Source organism: Drosophila serrata, unplaced genomic scaffold (genome assembly GCF_035046125.1).
Source record: "Drosophila serrata isolate PLE 108 unplaced genomic scaffold, ASM3504612v1 contig_292, whole genome shotgun sequence".
Classification (NCBI taxonomy): Eukaryota; Metazoa; Arthropoda; class Insecta; order Diptera; family Drosophilidae; genus Drosophila; species Drosophila serrata.
The window spans coordinates 124,997-144,376 of record NW_028257190.1 but is presented as its reverse complement, the minus strand read 5'-3'; the positions used below and the strand labels follow the sequence as shown (position 1 = coordinate 144,376).

Here is a 19,380-nt window from a genome sequence, read left to right as displayed (position 1 = left end):
ATTAAGGGTTTTTGGTATATTCTTCATTTTTAATTTAATTTCTTCTAAATATTTGAATATTTCAATAAACAGTTGATATAAATTTCCAATTTTCCCGCTTTGCAACTCAACAAGTTCGAAAACGTTTCGAAAATCGTTTCGAACTTGCTGCGCGCCCCTGCTCACGCTTGCAACTGCAACTCAAACGGGGGAGAGACACAGTGTGAGGCACATAGAGAGCGAGAGAGAGAGCGCGCCAGTGTGAGTTGCGTGAGAGAGTGAGTGGAGTGCCTAAGCATTGAGTGGTTTTCTTTATTATGTTTTTTTTTTTGTTGCTTCGGTTCTCGGTTTTTGCGCCTGCATTTTTATCCAGTTGGAATTTTGCTGGTTGGCCGACACTTGTCCTGGCATTTCAAGGCATTCCAATTGCAGTCCATTGATTGTCAATCGGTGCGAGCGAGAGGGAATTGCATAGATTTTTTTATTTTTAAAATTTTAGTTTCACAAAAATTAGTTGTTTTTAATTAATGCTGTAAATATTTAAAGATTCTTATATGCATTTTATTTAATTTAATTTCGTTGTTGACTAAAAAGTTGCCTAAAAGAAGTGTTTTTATTTTTAATGATTCATATTTTTGACTTTTAAAATATATCTAAAATATTAATTTATTTTATAGTATTACTTTTAGAGGGTTAAGGGGTAGTGGGGCTTAAGGGTTAAGGGGATTTTTCCAGCGACGTCGACAGAGAGCATCGTTTTATTTTTTTTTTATATATATATTTTTTGTCTTCGTGTAGGTGACTGCTGCCCTTTCTCTCGGCCCTCGGTTTTTCGGCCCTCGGCCCTCGGCTCTCCCGTTATTTTCGTTATTTTTCACACTGCCGACGACGACAAAGTCCCCGAGCAGATTTAACCCCCAACCGGTCCCCGACCTCCCCCTAGACCCATACATTTCCTCCTCCTTCTCCCCCCCCCCCCAACAATTTTCTCAGATTTTCTCTCAGACTGCAGCAACGCATTCTGCGACTGCGACTTTGGTTCTCCAGTTCTCCAGTTCTCCAGTCTCCATCTCCGACTTAGGTTTAAGCCATAACCATAGCCCCCATTCCTTTAACCCTCCCCCTCACCCCCAATGGGTTAAGGTTGGCTGTAGGGGGTTAAGACTGCGTCTGCCTTGCACTTTGGCGGCGCTTCGATACAATTTGAACTTTTCTTTATGCGAAAATCCCACAACGGCAACGGCAACGGGACTATTTAATATTCCAAAGGATATTTACAAAGGATAATAAGCGCAGCAAAAAAAGTTTACAAATTTCAAAATTTAAGGTGCAGCCAAAGGAGGTAAGAGATTAAGAGTGTGGGAAATTGATTTTTTTGAGGAAGAAAAATGGATGGGAATTTTCAAAACAAAAGATCATAAAATATATATAAAGAAATATTACCATGAAGAGGGGAAAGTATAATTGTATCAAGGTAAACAGATTTACCTTTGTCCGTCTGTCCGTCTGTCTGTTTGTCCGTTTGTCCGTCATTCTGTTTGTCCGTTGGTCTATACTAATTCCTATATCTCAGAGACTTTAAGAACTAAAGTTACTAATGTAGAAGTTTATATTGTTAAAGATTTTATATTACTTGTTTAAATAATAATAATAAATGAATTTATAAATAACGCTGCATAGGGCTTTCCTCGAAGGTATTTTCGTCAATAAACTGTTACGATTACTAAAAGAAAATTAACACATAAAAACACACTTTACTTTTAATCCTTGTTTTCAATAAAAATGGGAAAAAATAACTAAACAAGTTCTTAGACATATTTATAAATTTAAACGCGTCCTGGTTTAACCCTTTAGTGGATCAAACACTTTAAAAAATACAACAAATAAATAAAAATATAATTATAAGTAAAGATTAGAAAGAAAAAAATTAAAGAGTTCATAAGGCTGGCTTTAACCTCTCAAGAAACGAAAACCCCTAAAAATAAATATAAAAAAATAACATAATACAAAATAAATTAAATTAAATTAAGGACACAAAATAAAACCCAAATCCAAACTTTATAAAACTTTCAAAATTTGCAATTCCAAACACGAGATATAATTCCCGAATCACCGAAATCCCCCAAGCACTCCCCTTCGAAAAGCCGCAGCACACAGGAAAAAAAACCGCTCAATTTGCGGCTCAATTTTTAGACCCCCCCCCCTCTCATAAGTTGTTCCCAATAAGAAAAAAGGCGAGCGTGCGAGCGAGTGCGAATGCGAGTACCTTGAATGAATGAATTTCAATACATGCAACTCTGACAGCGGCGGCGCAGAAAAATACTCAAAAAAAAAACCGAAAAAAAGAAGCAGAATATAAAAAAAAAAAATACAAACAAATGGGGAAAAATAAGAAACGAGCTGGGAAAAATCAAAATCTATTGAAGAAATCTAAAGCAGTGGCAGCGCCGCTGAGAAATTGAGTGAGTCTTTTTTCCCCTGATGGCGCCCCCCTCCTTACTCTCTCGCACACTCACTCATTCGCTCGCTCTCTCACTCTGCCTCTCTCTCACTCGCTCCTGCTCTGACTCTGGGCGCTCGTGTTGGCTTCGGCTCGGCTTGTCGGCAGCAGAACCATCGAGCAACAGCAGCAGCAACAGCAGCAGCAGCAGCAGCAGCGCAGCAAGCGAGTGAGCGAGCGAGCGAGGGAGCCAGTGTATGAGTGCGTGTGTGCGTGTGTGTGTGTGTGTGAGGCAGCAGCAGCAAACGCCGTTGTGCAGGGTTGTCGGCGCTTCGTTAGGGTTCGATTTGTTCAGTCATCAACAGCATTCGTGACTGAACACGTCGCCCCGTGTGAGAGACGAGACGAGACACGAGACGAGACGAGACGAGACGTCCGAGAGTTCGAGCCCCAGAGCCAGAGCCAGAGCCAGAGCTAGAGCCCCCCAAAAAAGAAAGAAAAAGAAGGCCCAGAGATTTGAGAAATAATAATATCGCACACGCCGCTTAGCCGCCTACTTCTTCGCGCTCTCCTTCCTTACTTACTTCCTATAACCTGCCCGTTATTTTCCCGGTAGTATTGTGTGTGGTGTGCGCTGCGTATGGTGTGTGTTCTTGGCGCGGCTGAGTGTGTGCGATGTGTGTGCGACGCGATTTGTGTGTTAGTTTCTTCGCGGTGTGATCACCAATAAAACAAAAATCATAAATATAATCAATAATCAATTATAATCGCTAATTATAATTAATTAAATCCAAGAAATTCCTCCGAAACACAGAAATCACGAAAAATTATAATAAATAAATAAATAAAAGAAACAAAGAAAGAAAAGGACACAAGGAATGAACGCTTTTCGCTGCATTTTTTTTCAAGTGATTTTTTGTTGTTAAAACCGAAAAATGTGCGCGTGTATTGGTGACAAGTGTAAACAACAACAACAACAACAACAACAACAACCTCAGCAACAGCAACAACAAATGCGACCAGCTGAAACATGTGCAAAATAAGCAACAACTACAACATAAACATCATCAACAACAACAACAACATCGATGGCTTGAAATTCACACACAACTACAACCACATCATCAACAACAACAACACCCATCACCATTCAACAACAACAACAAATCCCAATCCAACAACACATTCAACAACAACAACAACGATAACTCCAAAACCAAATCAAACTCCAACAACAAATCAAAAACCACACCTTTAATTCAACAATAACAACAACAACAACAAAGGCAGAAGAATTCTATAAAAAAGAATTAATACAAGTTAAAAAAAAAAAGGAAAAAGGAAATTGGCTTATTTATGTATTTTATGAATTTTTTTGGGCACGTAAAAGCAACAGTAACAAATAGAATACTTAAGGTGTAAATGTGATGACAAAACAGTGACAAAGAAACCACTAACAAACGAAAAGCTAAAACTATAACTAAAACCAAAACTAAAACGAAACTAACTTCCAAAAAAAAAAGAAAAAGAACAAAGTACAGAGATCAAAACTAAAACTAAAATCGAAAACTAACAAGCAAAAGCAGGAAGGAGTGTGTGTTTTAACCAAATGCCAGGCCTTAGCCAATCGAATATTGGCAATAATATTATTGGCTAAAAAACAAAACAACAACAACAAGATACAACAACAATCAACAACAACAACAACAACAACAAACTGACTGAGAAGAAAACTGAAGAAAGCAAAGCCCACGAATGCAGCCAACATTGCCACAAGCCGCTGGGACAGCCGATATGGATCTGACGGCTGTTCAATCAATCAACGATTGGTTTTTCAAAAAGGAGCAAATTTATTTATTGGCACAATTTTGGCAACAGGTAAGCAAAGCATCCAACAAAAACACCCAAAATGTGTTCTCCAATGGAAAGAAAGCAAAACTACACAATATTTTTGTGGATAACTCACAACCCAAAGTGGCACTCCGCATGCCAGAAAATCTTGGAATTTTTCCCCCGATGTCTTCTTTGGCATTTAACAGGGCGGGGTTTTCGTCTCTTGGTGAATTTTAAATGAATGAAATGCTCAGTGTTTATAAACAAAACAACAGAGAAATATATCTATATATATATATGATCTGATTGTAAGGGAAACCCATAAAGTGCTTATAAGAAGTTGTGTGGGAAAAGTTAAAGTGAACTTAATTAGAAAGGTGACATGTTATTTTATGAAAGGAAAGAAATCTAAATAAAGTGATTTATGAATTTATTAACAAGTGCAAAGAATATAAATTATAAATCAATTTTCAAATGTATATTTATTTTGTAAAAGAAATAAATGTGCTTTTGTTATGGAAAAGGTAAAACTAATTTAGGGAACTTAAGAAGGTTTTTCTTGGACAGAAAGTTTGTTAAACAAATTTTCAAGTGATTTTATTTACAAGTGAAAATATTTGAAAATTAAATCAAAGTGATTCTTATTTATATCTGGAAGCATTTTAAAACAAATGTCTAAATGTGTATTTATTTTATAAAAGAAATAAATATATATTGTTTAGGAAAGAATGAAATAGTAAATTTTTATGCAACATAAAAAAGCCTTAATAAATTAAGAACCTTTAATAAATTATAACAAAAATAATTAAAGAAATAAATAGGAAATTAAATATTAGTTTCTCAATTTTATAGATTTATATAAGAGGTTTTATAAATTAGAAAAATGTTACAACGAAAGTCCTGCTGGTGTTTTGTTATAAATTAAATATAAACTTACACCTTTAAGTAATAGTTTCTTAAACTATTTACAATTCTTTGCAAGAGCTTTTTATTTATTAACCAAATAAATAAATTGTTAATTGATACAATAACTTGAATGTGTATTAAAAATAAATACATATTCCCAAATCCTAATGTTTACTAATTAAACATTAATTCCCAACCTGAAATCAAGCCTTAAAAATGCTTGAAATCTGTTCAAAACTAGAGCTAATGTTATTTCCCTAAAAAATAGATATATATATATATTTATATATTCAGTGCGATCTTATATCCAACTCCCACAACTGACAAAAACAATAACACCACCACCCCCTTACCCCCTTTCGACCCGCCCCCACGGTAACTGCTTAACTTAACTTTAGTTAAGTTAACTAATTGAGTTTGCGTGTCTACGGCAAATGTGTTTTTATTGTTGCTGCTGGAGGAGCACCTCCCCTCTCCCTCTTTCTCCCATTATTGTTGTCTAATTTCTTGTTGTTAATTTATTTATTATTGATTTTTGCACAAAATTTGTTTACAAAACAAAAGGAGAAGTAAAAAAATGCAAAGTGCAACAAGCAAAATAGTAAATGAACAATTTATTGCTTGAATAACTGAGATAGGAAAAGCTATAGACAAGATCTGAGTCAGACAGAGGAGTGGGTGGAGGAGGAGTAGGTGGTGTGGGAGGAGGAGGAGGTGGAGGTGCTGGAAAAATCAGGCGGTAGGCGGCAGGGGGTTTTTCCCCTCCAGACGACGCTGCAAAAATTTCTTTGGCCAAATGCCAGACTCTCAACAAATAAGGCGGCAAAATAACATTAAAAAAACCAAACAAAAAATATATATATATATAGAAAGCCAGACCAGACATGGAAATATCAACTCATATCTATATAGTCTATATATATATATAGCAAGTTAATTAGGTTGCATTGCCTAAGCATTTTTAATTGGAGTTTTTCTTCTTCGATTGATCCTGAAAAGACACACAGAGAAGGGTGGAAAATCAAGGTGGAAAAATGCATTAGTTTTTTTGCCGTCGGTAAAATGCAAGCCATTTTTGATGCACCTATAAAATTAATAAAACTAAGCAAGAACTGGTATAAAGATATACATATATATATATATATATATCTCTTGTTATTCCCAACAAAAGTCAAAAAGCAAAAAGCCGCAGAACTCGTTAGGATGGTTAAAGATATATGAGGTTCTTCTCCTCCTTTTATATTTTTTTAGATTTATAATAAATACTCGCTAACGATCGTTTGAAGAGACCCCTTTCGACTTTTGATCGATTGCAATCAATGAATCAATATTTGAGCTTTTGACTCTCCTTGTTCCATAAATACTTTCTTGTAGCATATATTTTTATGAATTTGGCAAACCAAAAATAGAAGTTTATTAAGTAAACTAAAGAAATACAAAGCCGCAGACGCCGTCTACAGCTGTCCAAATGAGTGTCGATGAAATGAAATACTTTCTTGGCTTATTTATTTATTTACTTGGAACGAGAAAAAGAACAACAATACACAAAAAAAATTGACACAAATCGAAATCGAAATGTGCTTGATTAACATAAAGTTTTCTTTTCCCTTATTTTTTAACCATTAAATATAGAACGAAGTAAGAAAAAAAACTGAATTTCCGTATAGACCATCAGGTAATGCAATCTATAAACTTGACCCATTAACATCGAACCAAGTTTTTTGTTTCTTATTTTCTTTTTTGGCTTCTATAATTACTAGAAGTATGATTTTTGCTGATCTCAGGGATGGGGAAAACTGGAAAATGGAAAGAAAACAAAACAAAGCTAATTGCCAAATGCATTTGCTGACAAAAACAAAAAACAAAAAAAAAAAAATGATGATAGAAATTCGAGTTTTGGGTTTTAATTTTTTGACGCTTTGGGTTCCGTTTTAATCGAATTGAAACCGGTTATATAGGGTAGGCCACCACCAGATGCAGATGCACAGATACAAAGATACATAGATACGGATACGGAGCATTGATAGTTTATAGGGTATAAAGTTTATAATTTTTTTTTTGTTGTAATTTCAAAGATGGCGTCGCCGAAAATGAGCAGCCTGTGGACACAAAAAAAAAGGGGTTGTGTGTCTCTCGCTCTAAGCCCTTAAATACATAGAGCATAGATACAAAGATACAAATGTACTGACTGAGATACTGAGATACATAGATACGGATCGGCGTGTGTCGTATAATTTTTGAGCGTTTTAAGTGCACAGAGCACCCCCCAAGCTAATGAGTCACACACACAATAATAATATTATATATATATATAAATCGAAAAATATACAATATAAAGGGGTTAAATATTAAGAATCACAGACCAAAGACCCAGAGACAACTCGAAGTGAATTCAACCAACCACCCACACACTCAGATACAAATACACATATTTCAGTCAGTTCAATCGTTCGATCGCTGGAAAGATATGTTAATATAATTAAATTAATTTGTCAGCACGGAAATTAAAACACAACAGAAGCAGCAGCAGCAGCAGCAGACCGAAATATCCGCAGCGCCTAGTAGTCATAGCTGCGCTGTATCTTTGTATCTCTGGCAAAAGTATCTATAACAACGCGACGAAACGAGACGAATTCGAAATGAAAATCGAACAATTAAAAGCTTGTGGGGGTGGAATGAGATGCCCGATCTATCGCTGAACTCGAACTCGATCCGGAGCCACGCAACACACAACTAATATAATGTGAAATAAAAAATCATTTGGAAATTATTATTAAAAATTGAGTTCATGAACTGTGTGAGAGTCCGAGTGTGTGTGTGTGTGTGTGTCTGTTGATCAATTTTTATTATGATCATTGGTCGTTTCCCCTCCACACATTTTCCGGTTTTTATATGGCATTAATTATGAATAGCCATTGAAGCTAATTGAAGTCCTCCAGCTAACTTGGGTTAACTAATCATCGAAACGCAATTCAAAACTGTAATTAGGTGATTTTTTTCCAATAACCGGGAGAGTGACCTCAAAGAACTTGAAATCAATTGATTATAATTTTTATACAACTTCAAATTTTCATTAGTTTTTCAATAATTTTGTTCAGAAAATCATGAGATATGTATACCAAATATTGTTGAGTTTAAGCTGTTTTTAACTATAGTTACCAAAGAATAACCTCAAGTAACTCAGCTTGTAGACATCAAGTAGAGCTGAAACTTTACATACTTATTATAAATTATATAAAATGTAAATATACTAAAGTATTTGTAAAAGATACTGATCCCAAAGCCTTCATATCTGCTATTATATTATAGTATTCCACAGAAACCTCAAGTAACTTAGCTTGTAGCTGTCAAATCGAGCTGAAACTCTTCATAATTATTATAAATAATATAAAATGTTAATATACTAGAGTATTTGTAAAAGAAAGTCATCCTTAAGTTTTCATATCTGCTATTATATTATAGTATTCCGCAGAAACCTCAAGTAACTCAGCTTTTAGACATCAAATCGAGCTGAAATTTTGCATACTTTTCGTAAATAACCTAATCTATGAATATATATGAGTATTTGGGGGGAAAATCTTCTGAGCAACCTCATGTAACTCAGCCTGGAGCCATCAAATCCAGCTGAAACTTCACACTTTCGTAGACCGGGGGAACGACGAGAGTCTAACACTAATTGAGCATAAATATCATAAATGCTAAATGCGCTTTGCGTGGTGTGCATCAATTGTCATTGCATCATTAATTCCGCATCTAGACATCAGCCTTCCTTCGTCTTCGTCTTCATCTGTCTCACAAAAGCCAGCCTGGCGATGCCAAAAAATTGAAGAAGCGGCAAAAGAAAAGATTCGACGGCTTTTGTGTACAACTTAATAACAACTAATTGTCTTTTTATATGCATATATATACAATCATATATATATTTGTGTACACGGGAGGGATATAGGAAAAGTAAAGTAAGATGAAAAAAAAAGGGGTACAGGAAACCTGTCTTGAAAATCTCTCTTTGTGAACGCGCTGGTACCTCTTTCATCTTTCAGTTGTCAGTAATTTGTGCAGCTCAATATATCAGTCGATATCTTATGAGTTTTTAATTTCAGGTTTCTCATGTGCGCCATCAATGGCAGTCAACGTTTTTTCCACTTCCCCCTCTCTTGGTGTCCATCAATTTGATTTCCTTTTTGCTTGAAAAGGACAAATCGTTAAGGGGCGAAGCACAGTCGAAGAAACTCTGAGGATATTGAATAAAATATCATTTTGTGCACGCCCCTTTTTCGAGAACCAAACTGACCGAACTGATGTGATGTGATGTGATGATGATGAGTTTCAAGTCTAGAGAGGAGCAGGAGCTGCTCCTTGGGGTTTTCTTTTTCTTCTTTGTTTTATATTGGCAACATTTTGTGTGGTGATCGATATGCTGAATGTCTTAAAAAAAAAAAAAAATGTAAAAATATAAAAAGCAGGCTAAAGCTAAGGCTAATGACCAACGCCTGGGGAGTAGGACATTAAAAAGGAATCATCATTATTGGCAGTCAGGAGGGGATAAAGGATCGGGATACCGATGCTCCTCCATTAGCCTTTTTTGATCTTGTAGCTGAATTCTTTTTAACTCAAAAAATTTTTTTTTTGCCAAGTTACATTTACAGTTTTACAGCATATATATTCCGTTTCTTTATTATTATTATTTTTTTTATTGATGCCTTAATTAAGTTGTTGGCTTTTGCGCCCACACGCCACAACGCCCCCAAAAAAGAAAAAAAGAAGGAAAAGACGGCTCTTCAATATGCATTCCGTCTGCCGTCTGGCATGGTTCTTTATGTATTTTTTTTTTTTTATTATTTTTGGCACGACATGAAAATTAGTTTAGAATTTAATTCGCTTTGACTTTTGAGTGCTTGTTACCATTTGCAAACCATTCGCAGTCGCGCTTCTCTTCCCCCCCTATGCCTTCTGCCTTTTGCAGTTTTATGTTTAATTTGATGTTATTGAAATATTTGATGTGGCATAACTTTTGCTGCCGCTGCTGCTGAATGTGTGTTTACCTATGTGTAGAATCTAGATTCAAGCTAAATCAACAACATACATATAGTTTTCAATTCCCCCGTCTCATTCTCAGTCATTCAGTTCTTTTTTCCTGCGAATTCGACAGACGCTCGATTGAGCTTTATAGTTGCACAAAAAAAATAAAACACGAAATCACTTTTTGTTTATATAATTAATTATGAGAAATTTGTAACCAAAAGATTCCGGTATTGGATTTTTGCTTGAAAAATCTTTATTATTATAAAATTTTAACAACTTAAGCGACTGATTTTTGGTATACATATATTGTTATAAACCCTAAAAGTTGGTGTTAATTTTTCATAAAAATCCATAGAGATTTGAGGGTTAATTTTGAGTATGTTATAGGGTTTTTTCATTTGTGATATTTGTAACTAGTTGAAGTTTTTATAAAAAATTTTCTCTGGTTAACCTAAGCGAATTAATTTCATTTGTTAGAGTTATAGAAAGTTTCCCTATGATTTGCATGATATATGTGGACATATAGCGAGGGTTGACTATAATCCCTTTTCGAAGGTTTAAAGGAGAACCGGTCCCGGGTTGCATCTTGTCGATTAATTCTCTCTCACTCTCTCTGTGGGATTTCTCGGGTTCAAGAATTGGGGAATCTTTGTCGCTGCTGTTTGACCCTTTCGCCTGGGTGGTTGCTCTTTTTCCCCTCCTGCCGTGAGACAGTGAGAGATTGAGAGCTGGAGGAAGGGTTGATCCTGGGGTGGGATTGGATTGGATTGGATTGGCTTCGGCCCTATTCCCTGTCCCCTGTCCTCTGTCCTCTGTCCTCTGTCCCTGGGCTAGTTTTGTCAATTGTCGGGCCTGTTTCGCTATAATTTATCAGTTGGTATGCAAATGAGTTTGATTTATTCAATGAGCTGAGCAGAATAATTCCACAAAAAAATTGAGAAAAAAACGAATCAAATGAAATTTTATATGCCGACCCTTCTGCGTTTCTATATTCTCTATATAGTGTAGTTTTATGGACAGCTGGGTTTTAATTCTTGATTTTTTTTGGGTATATTTTTTTGGTTCAATTTTTTGGGTACATTTTTTTTGGTTAAATTTTTTTTGGGTAAATTTTTAGTGTGCATTTTTTGTGTGTAATTTTATGGGTACAATTTTTTTGGGTATAATTTTTTGGGTAGCATTTTATGAGTATAATTTTTTGGGGCTACTTTTATGGGTATAATTTTTAATGCATATTATTTGAGTATTCTTTTTAGAGTATATTTTGTAATGCATATTTTTTGTGTATAATTTTTTTCCTCATATATTTAGTGTGGATATTTTAAAGTATATTTTTTTGAGTATTAGTTTTAAAGTATATTTGTTTTAGTATATCATTTAGTGTTCATTTTTTCAGTATCATTTATGGAGTATAACTTTTTCAGTAAATATTTTAAACTAAATTTTATTAGAGCATATTTTTCAGTTCACATTTTTTAGAACATATTTTTTATGTACATACATATATATTTTTTTGTGCATATTTTGTCTTTCTGTTATGAGTTTTTTGCATTTTCTAGCCTGTGCAGCAGTTGCCACAAAATGCTGCGCCTCATTGCAAGGCAACAGACGTAAAAATATATATACATATGTATGTTTTTTACAAAACAAAAAATGGGAAGAGAAGAAAAACTGAGGGAATATATATCTGCGGCATATGGAAGATATGGGAGATCCCGATCCCGATTCCGATCCCGATCCCGATCCCGATCCCGTTCTCGAGTAAAATAAAAACACATTTATGCGTTTTATCTCCGGGGCCCCCACTCAATCATAAAGCATTGGCAGGCGTAAATCAAATCAAGTAAAGGAACGCTCAGCCTTGCTGCATGTTGCACGCACACAGACAATGATTAAGTAGGCAAAATACCCTTTCCTTTCCAGTCCCTCGTTCCAGTGTTCATTCGTTCATTCGTTCGTTTTTTTATGTTTTTAATTATTGCCGCACGGTGGCTGAGAAAAACACAGTGACAAACAATGCGCACATGTGGCTGCTTCTCTGGGCTCCTCTTCCCCTATATTTAGATTCTTTTTCTTGTCGGGGCTCCCTTTTACTTCTTCCTATATGTATATATAGTATTGTATAGTATAGTTTAGTTTAGTATAGTTTATATATTGATCACACGATTTTTTGTAACTCTTCCTCTTTATTTTTTGGCTGCCACCATATCGTTTTTCATCTCTGTGTGGTTTTTTCCTGTGAAATGCAACTTGAACGATTGATAGAAGCAGATACTTGAGAAATAACTCAAGAGTTCGATTTTAAGATCTTTTTGCTGTGATAATAATAACGCCCCCGGAAAAATTCTGATTTCAAGCTTCTTTACAACTCTCAGAACAGACTTTTGAGCTGGGAAGAATAGAGAAGACTGGAAAAAGATTGGAAAAGACTCTGGACCCCCTTCTTTTATTTTTTTTTTGCTGCTGACGCGGCTTTTCTCAAGCTGTGCCAGAAGATCATCTTCAGTTTCAGTTTTTCTTGTTGTTGTGTCCAAAATAATGCTTAAACATATGAATTATTATATAGATCAGAGCTGCAAATGTACAAAAGAACAATGACAGGGGGGGCAGATCACTAGAAAGCACTGAGAAAATTTTTGGAATAGAGAAAGATTCATGGATTATGCAAGTAAAGTAAAAATTATATAATTATATAATTTATATAAACAAATATTTTTGGAAGCATACAAGCTAAATTTAAAAGATTAAACCTACTGGAAAATATATTTTTGGACAATGGAAGTAAAATATTTATAACATTATAAAATTTATATAAACAAATATATTATATTATTATTTTTGGGAGCATACAAGTTTAATTTAAAAGATTAAAAACTACTGGAAAATGTATAATTTTTAACTTAAAGAATAGTATAACAAAAGTTAAGAAAATTCAAAACCCAAAAGGAGTTGCTTCTACTTGTGCTTGCTTGGCACTATAATTCTCAAGTGAGGTTTTGGCATCAGGAAATTTTTGAGTTAGTTATACCTAATAACTACTTAATTAACTACTGAAAAATTGTTGTATTTTGACCTAAAAAATTATATTAAAGTAAGTAAATATTATATAATTTTTTTAAATAATTTTTTGGCTAATTAAAAAATGCTTTTAAAGCTCTTTCAAAAATGTTTCTTTCAGTGTCTCACAGCAGTACCAGTAGCAATGACAGCTCTTCTTGTGAATATTTGTTGGTGCTTGTGTTTTACTAAATACTTTGTCTGTTTAGATACACACTCTAGCACACACTCGTACACACTCACACACACTTACACACACTCAGCTTGGCAGCTAGCGATCAATGTGATCAATCGTGCTTCAATTTTTCTTCTCTTCTTGTTTTTTTTTTGTTTTCTTGAAAGAAGAAAGAGATTTTGTACGCTGGCTGCTGTTTTTGTCAGCGGAAATCTTTTGTGCCACTCTACAAGAGATATATATATATACACAGATATATATATATGTGGCCTCAAGTGGTCTTTGGCTTCTTGTTGTTGTATTATTAGCTAGTTTGGTTTCTTCTTTTTGGAAAAAAAAAGAACAAAAAACATAAAAGAATGTGGGATTCTCCTCCAACAAGTGGCAGTTGAACGGTTGCTAAGTAGCTTGGATAATGGCATAGCGTAATGTGTGCCCTACTATATCCGATATATATCCCTCGCAATAATTGAGTGTCAATTATACACACAGCACACACACTGAGTGTGTGTGTGTCGTGTCAGCTGTTGAAAATATTAGACAAAAATTATGAGCGTAAATATTATGCATTTTCATTGATGATTTGGTTTTTGGTTTTTCTCTATTTTTCCGGTAGGGGCGTGAAACAGTTTTCTTTTTAATGTGATGGGGGGGGAAGAAAAGGAAAAACATTTTCATATATTAATTTATGAGTTTTTTTTTTTGGTAGGGAGAAAATGTTGGGGTTTTGAGGGGTAAATTTTTTGGAAAGAGCTACGAAATATTTAAAAAGAAATATAAAGGAAAGAAAAAGGGAAACAACTAAGGGCTTGAATTTATACTAATTTTAAGCTTTTTAAAGATCTTTCAAGAATATTTGAGCTTCTTATAATTTAGTTATAATTTTAAGTCTACAAATTGTAATCATCTCAGTTTGTTACTAATTTTTTGTTGTTCCCCAAAGAATTCCCTAAGAACAAGGAACCCAAAAAAGCACACAATTTCCATATAAATATACTTAATATATATATAGAGTAGATGCATAAAATCAAATTGCACTTGTTGGCAGCCATCGTCGTCGTCATTGGGGAAAATGAAGAGGCTAATAAAAAATTTTCGCTGCTTGGCCATATCGAACGACATAAAAACTGATCGACAACGACAAAAATATAAACTCTCGGTGGCTGCGCTTTCTGTATAATGTACATATATATATATATATATATATATGTATATATATCTGGGGGATCGGGAATCGGTATCGGGTATGGGGTATTGGGGTATCGGGGTATCGGGGAGGAGTGTTGTTGTAAATTTTAATGATCTGTCATTTCGATTTATTTTATTTTCTTTCAACCGAAAAACCCGAACGATATACACAACACACAGAGACAGAGAGAGAAGAGCACGTCAGCTGCATATTAAATTAAAAGGTATTATATTGTACTAAATATATATATATGTACATCAATTTATATATATGTATGTATATAGCTCTCGATTTCAAAGAGAAACAGAGAGGAACGAGAGCATTTTGGGGACATGACACATGACAAAGTGTGGATCATCTGATCAGCTTCGAACTTTTTGATAAAAATATCCAACACACATCAATAGAATTTGAAATTTTCGGTTTTCGGTTTTCGGTTTTCGGTTTCGAGTTCTTTCCAACAATTTGGCATAGTTTCTTCCATGGTGGGAACCAGAAGAAGCCAATTCTTTTAATTCTTCGATGATGGGAACTAGAGCGCATTGCATTGCTTTGTTCTGTCTTCAGTCTGAGTGTGTGTCTCGTTTCTATAATTTTTTTTTTCTGGTTTCTATATACATTCTACATTTAATTTATTTGTTTTTTTGATTTCACAATATTTCGATTGGGCCAAGCAAATAAATTTTCAAACACCTCGCCTAATAATAATTTCCTCTCTTTTTTTTTACTGAAAATTTATTGAAAGTCTTTTCTGAACCGAAACAAAGGAAAGCAAAGTTTGTCATAAAATTTTATAACTTTTTCGCTATATATATTGTATCTATATCTATATCTATAAGTACCTAGCTATATAGTATATATATCTGTATTCAGCGCCATAGTCTAGAATATCAGTTGTGACAATTTATGGTGATTGCCAATACTATATATGCAGCGTGGGCGTTGGCCCATTGTTATGTTTTTAGGGGATTAGTTTTGCCACTGTTAATTTGTTAAAATTTATTTCAAATAGTTTTTTCCTTGTGTCTTTTTTCTTTATTTTCCCCGGGTGAAGTAACACCGAAGGGGGGAAAGGGAAGTGTTCGTTCTTTGACTTAATGGCCATGTCCATGATAGTTTTGCTCATTTGGCTGCGGTATCGGGGCATCCATAAATATTTAAGAGGTCATAAAAGCAAAAGAACCCGAACCCATCTCCCTTTTTACACCCCCTCCGTCTCATAATTGGCAAGCACTGATAAGCACATCCATATATAAATATATATATATATATATAACTCGTATTCCCTTTAATTATGATATAATGTTTTTTTTTGGGGGGTTCCAAAAACTTTGCCCGCTTAATTGCCAAACATTTTTGGCATCCGTTTAAGAGTCGGGGTGTTTTTTTTGGGTAAATTTCTATTGAATCCTCTTGTAAGTGCATGGTGTGTGTTTATTTATTTATTTATTATGATTTTTCGCTTCGAGTAAACCGTTTATGAAGCCATAATTTCTGTCATATCATGCTCTTGGCCCAGATCGGTGGCTTATGATAAGCCAAACTTCCATAAAACCAACAATACGGAGAGGGTCAAACTCTGATGAATCTTAAGTGGCCGCCGAAGGGTCTTTTGAGTGTTTAATTTGATTTTTTTCGGTTAGTATTTTTTCTTTTCGGCCGAATTCATAGGGTTTTAGGTTAATAGTTTGATAGTTTTTATTGTTTGTTCAACAAGTTAAATTTAACTAGATTTAATTATTAAAATCAAGGATTTGCTCTGAGGTTTAGTGTGGCCAATAGCCTTGTTGTAGCAGTCAATGTGACCAGGTTTTGAAGCTTGCTTTTTAGCTTTACAAAACTCTGCCTTAAAAGTAATGTTAGCTTTATTAGTCCTCTCAAACCCAGTGTGACCAGCTGCTTATTTCATTCCCCAATTGTGTCATTAACCTCCACTCTCGCACACACACACACAAACACACACGGCATAGAAGGTTTTTAGAGAGCATTAACTGCTTTGGCCTGTGTTTTGGTGCCAGCCAAAAACTATGCCAAAAACTTTCAAGGACACATCCAATGCAGTAGCAAAGGGGGCGTGCCAAAAGGGGGGCGGCTGGCAGAATCATGCGTTTCATGCGGCATTTTCCGAGACGCGCACATGCAGCAGCAGTAGAAGCAGCAGAAGCTGCCACCCATCCCTTTCGCACAGCCTTTGGGTGGGCGCTCTACCTCTCTTTCACTCACTCTCCATCTCTTTCTGTCGCCACCGCAAAACGTGCGTAATTAAAAGTGTTTCAGTGTGTGTATTTACAGTTAGCTTTTAACAGTAAAGTCTTTAAGGAAATAGTTTTAGAAGAGATATAAAAATAAATATAATATAATTAGTTTAGTTAGAATAAATAGAATATATAAAGGTATAGTATTAATCCTTAATATAAATTTATTATCTCAATGACAAGACTTAACTTGTTTAAAATACAAATTTATGGTCACACTTTTTCCAGAAACTGTACTTAAAAGCATTAAAAGGTCTTTAATTGGTTTTCATTTAAGTAAACGAATTTGTAACTAAAATTAGCCTAGTTAGCTGATGTCCTAGTGCCTGTAAGCTGTTGCTTTTTGGCTTTAAAGTTGTCTCTGAGCCTTTTTAGATGTAGGCTCAACCACACACTTGCTCTCTCTCTCTCTATCTCTCTCTCTGTGTGTGTCTCCCTCTGATTATATATGTATATCCTGGCATATTGAAGCTCAAGGACGTGGTCTAAGTTTAAGACAGCAACAAACAAAAACACAAAAATATTTGAAAAAAAAAAGCAAGAACAAGAACAAACAACAACGAGACTAGTACAAAGCCAAAAGTTCCTTGTCTTTGGGAAAAAGCCCTTCGCATTTTCCACTAAAACTCCAGGTTGTCTTTCTCCCTTCCCCCCTTTGAGTTCCCATGTCTTGTTCGTCTTTTGCTTCGTTTCTGCTTCTGCTTTTTGCTTTTTTGCTACTAATTTTGCTACTTTGCCTGCCACACACACATACACACACTCAGAGAGAGAGAGAGAGAAGAGCGTTTAATTTACTCCATGGGCGCCTTACACTAGGCTATGTTTTCATTTTTGTGTGTGTGTTTTATTTTTTTCGGGACGTTCTCATTTTCCTTTAAATTTAATTTCTTTTGCTAGTTTTTCGCCAGGCCAGCAGCTGACGACGACGACGACGTCGTTGTCGGCTTGTTTAGAATTTTCGTTATTGTTTTGTTGTCTGAGGTTAGTTTTCACTGCCGACGACGACGACAGCGACAGCGACGGCGTCATCATCATCGCCCGGCATTTGCCGTTGCCTCTTGGCACATTTTCCCCGTCTGGTTTTTGGCCCTCTCTCTCTCTCTGTGTGTTGGTGTGTTGTTGTTGGTGTTCTTGTTGGTGTTGTTGTTGTTGGTGTTGTTTGTGCCTTTTTACTGCTGGCTTTAATTAGAACATTTCACTCTTTTTTGGGGTGGCAACAGTTGGGCTGGCTTAAAGTCTTCAAGTGAAATAGAAGAAGAAAACTCCACTCAAGGCCTCGAACAGAACTTTAAAAGGTATTTTAAATTGTAAAGGGGAAAATTGTATGTTAAAAGGGAGTAGTAAGAGCACTTATTATGTAAATAAATTAGATAGAATCAGATTAAATATATATAAATTAAACTGAAATAAAATAGTAAAGGAAAACCAGAAAGCAAAGCCAAAGTTTGCAATTGAATTATCGGATAAAATCGGAAATAGATCATAACTTATCATAAAATGTTTGCATTCTTTGAATCAATGTTTATCGAAATTTTTATGGCACCTTTTTCTCGAAAAATCAAAATTTAAAAAACTCATAACTCAGCCAAAAAAGCTTTAATTTTCATTCGGAAAGCGGCCCCATGCTAGTTTTTGATAGGTCAGTAAAACTGCATACTCGATTCAAAATGTAAAAATTTTAAATTTTTTTCCCCCTTTTTTCTTAAATAAAATTATGAAAAAAATGTGCAAAAAATTTTAAATTTTTTTTTTTTCTGCCGAAGAGGGCAGATCGATTCGGCTTTCGATGCTGATCAAGAATATATATGATTTATGGGGTCTGAAATGATTCCTTCACTTCATTTTAAGCTTCTGACTGAAATTATAATACCATATTTTAATCGATATTAAATATAATTTTACACACAAATTTTACGTAAAACCAAAATGTAAAAAACTCATAACTAAGATAAAAAAGCTTTAATTTTCATTCGGAAAGCAGTTACATGCTAGTTTTTGATAGGTTTATAAATCTGCATACTCTATTCAAAATGTAAAAATTTTAAATTTTTTTCTTCTTTTTTTCTTAAATAAAATTATGAAAAAAAATGTTGAAAAAATTAAAACTTTTTTTTTTTATTCCGGAGATGGCTAGATCGATTCGGTTTTTAATGCTGATCAAGAATATATATGATTTATGGGGTCGGAAATGATTCCTTCACAGAAAAAATCTTAATTTTTGTGAAGGGAAACAGAAAAAATTAAAAAACATTAATAAACTTATTTACTATTATATTTATTGATACAAAATAAACCCAAAACTAATATAAACTCTTCTTTTCTTTTCTTTATTTACAGGTATGTGTACAAATCAACCTTTAAATGTTTCCCTTAAAAAATCTAAAGAAATATCGAAGTAAGTTCAAGTTAAGAAATATTAAGCAAGCCTTTCTTACCACCTTAATTCATTGGAATGTGTGTTTGTATGCAAAAGGAAATGCCAGCTATTTATTTGTTTTAAGTACTCCCCTCAGCCTTAATAGTT

At 34.5% G+C, this 19,380-nt stretch overlaps 1 protein-coding gene across 4 annotated transcripts in view; it reads left to right on the top strand.

Moving 5' to 3' along the window:
• The first annotated feature begins 2,587 nt into the window (after nt 1-2,587).
• ct (homeobox protein, cut) overlaps nt 2,588-19,380 on the top strand; it is an 82,974-nt gene continuing 66,181 nt past the window's right edge. For all 4 annotated transcript variants that reach the window (XM_086836644.1, XM_086836642.1, XM_086836643.1 and 1 more), the window contains exon 1: nt 2,588-4,297. In XM_086836644.1, the coding sequence (XP_086692770.1) occupies nt 4,175-4,297 (123 nt within the window). In that variant the 5' untranslated portion in view covers nt 2,588-4,174. The remainder of the gene's footprint in view (nt 4,298-19,380) is intronic.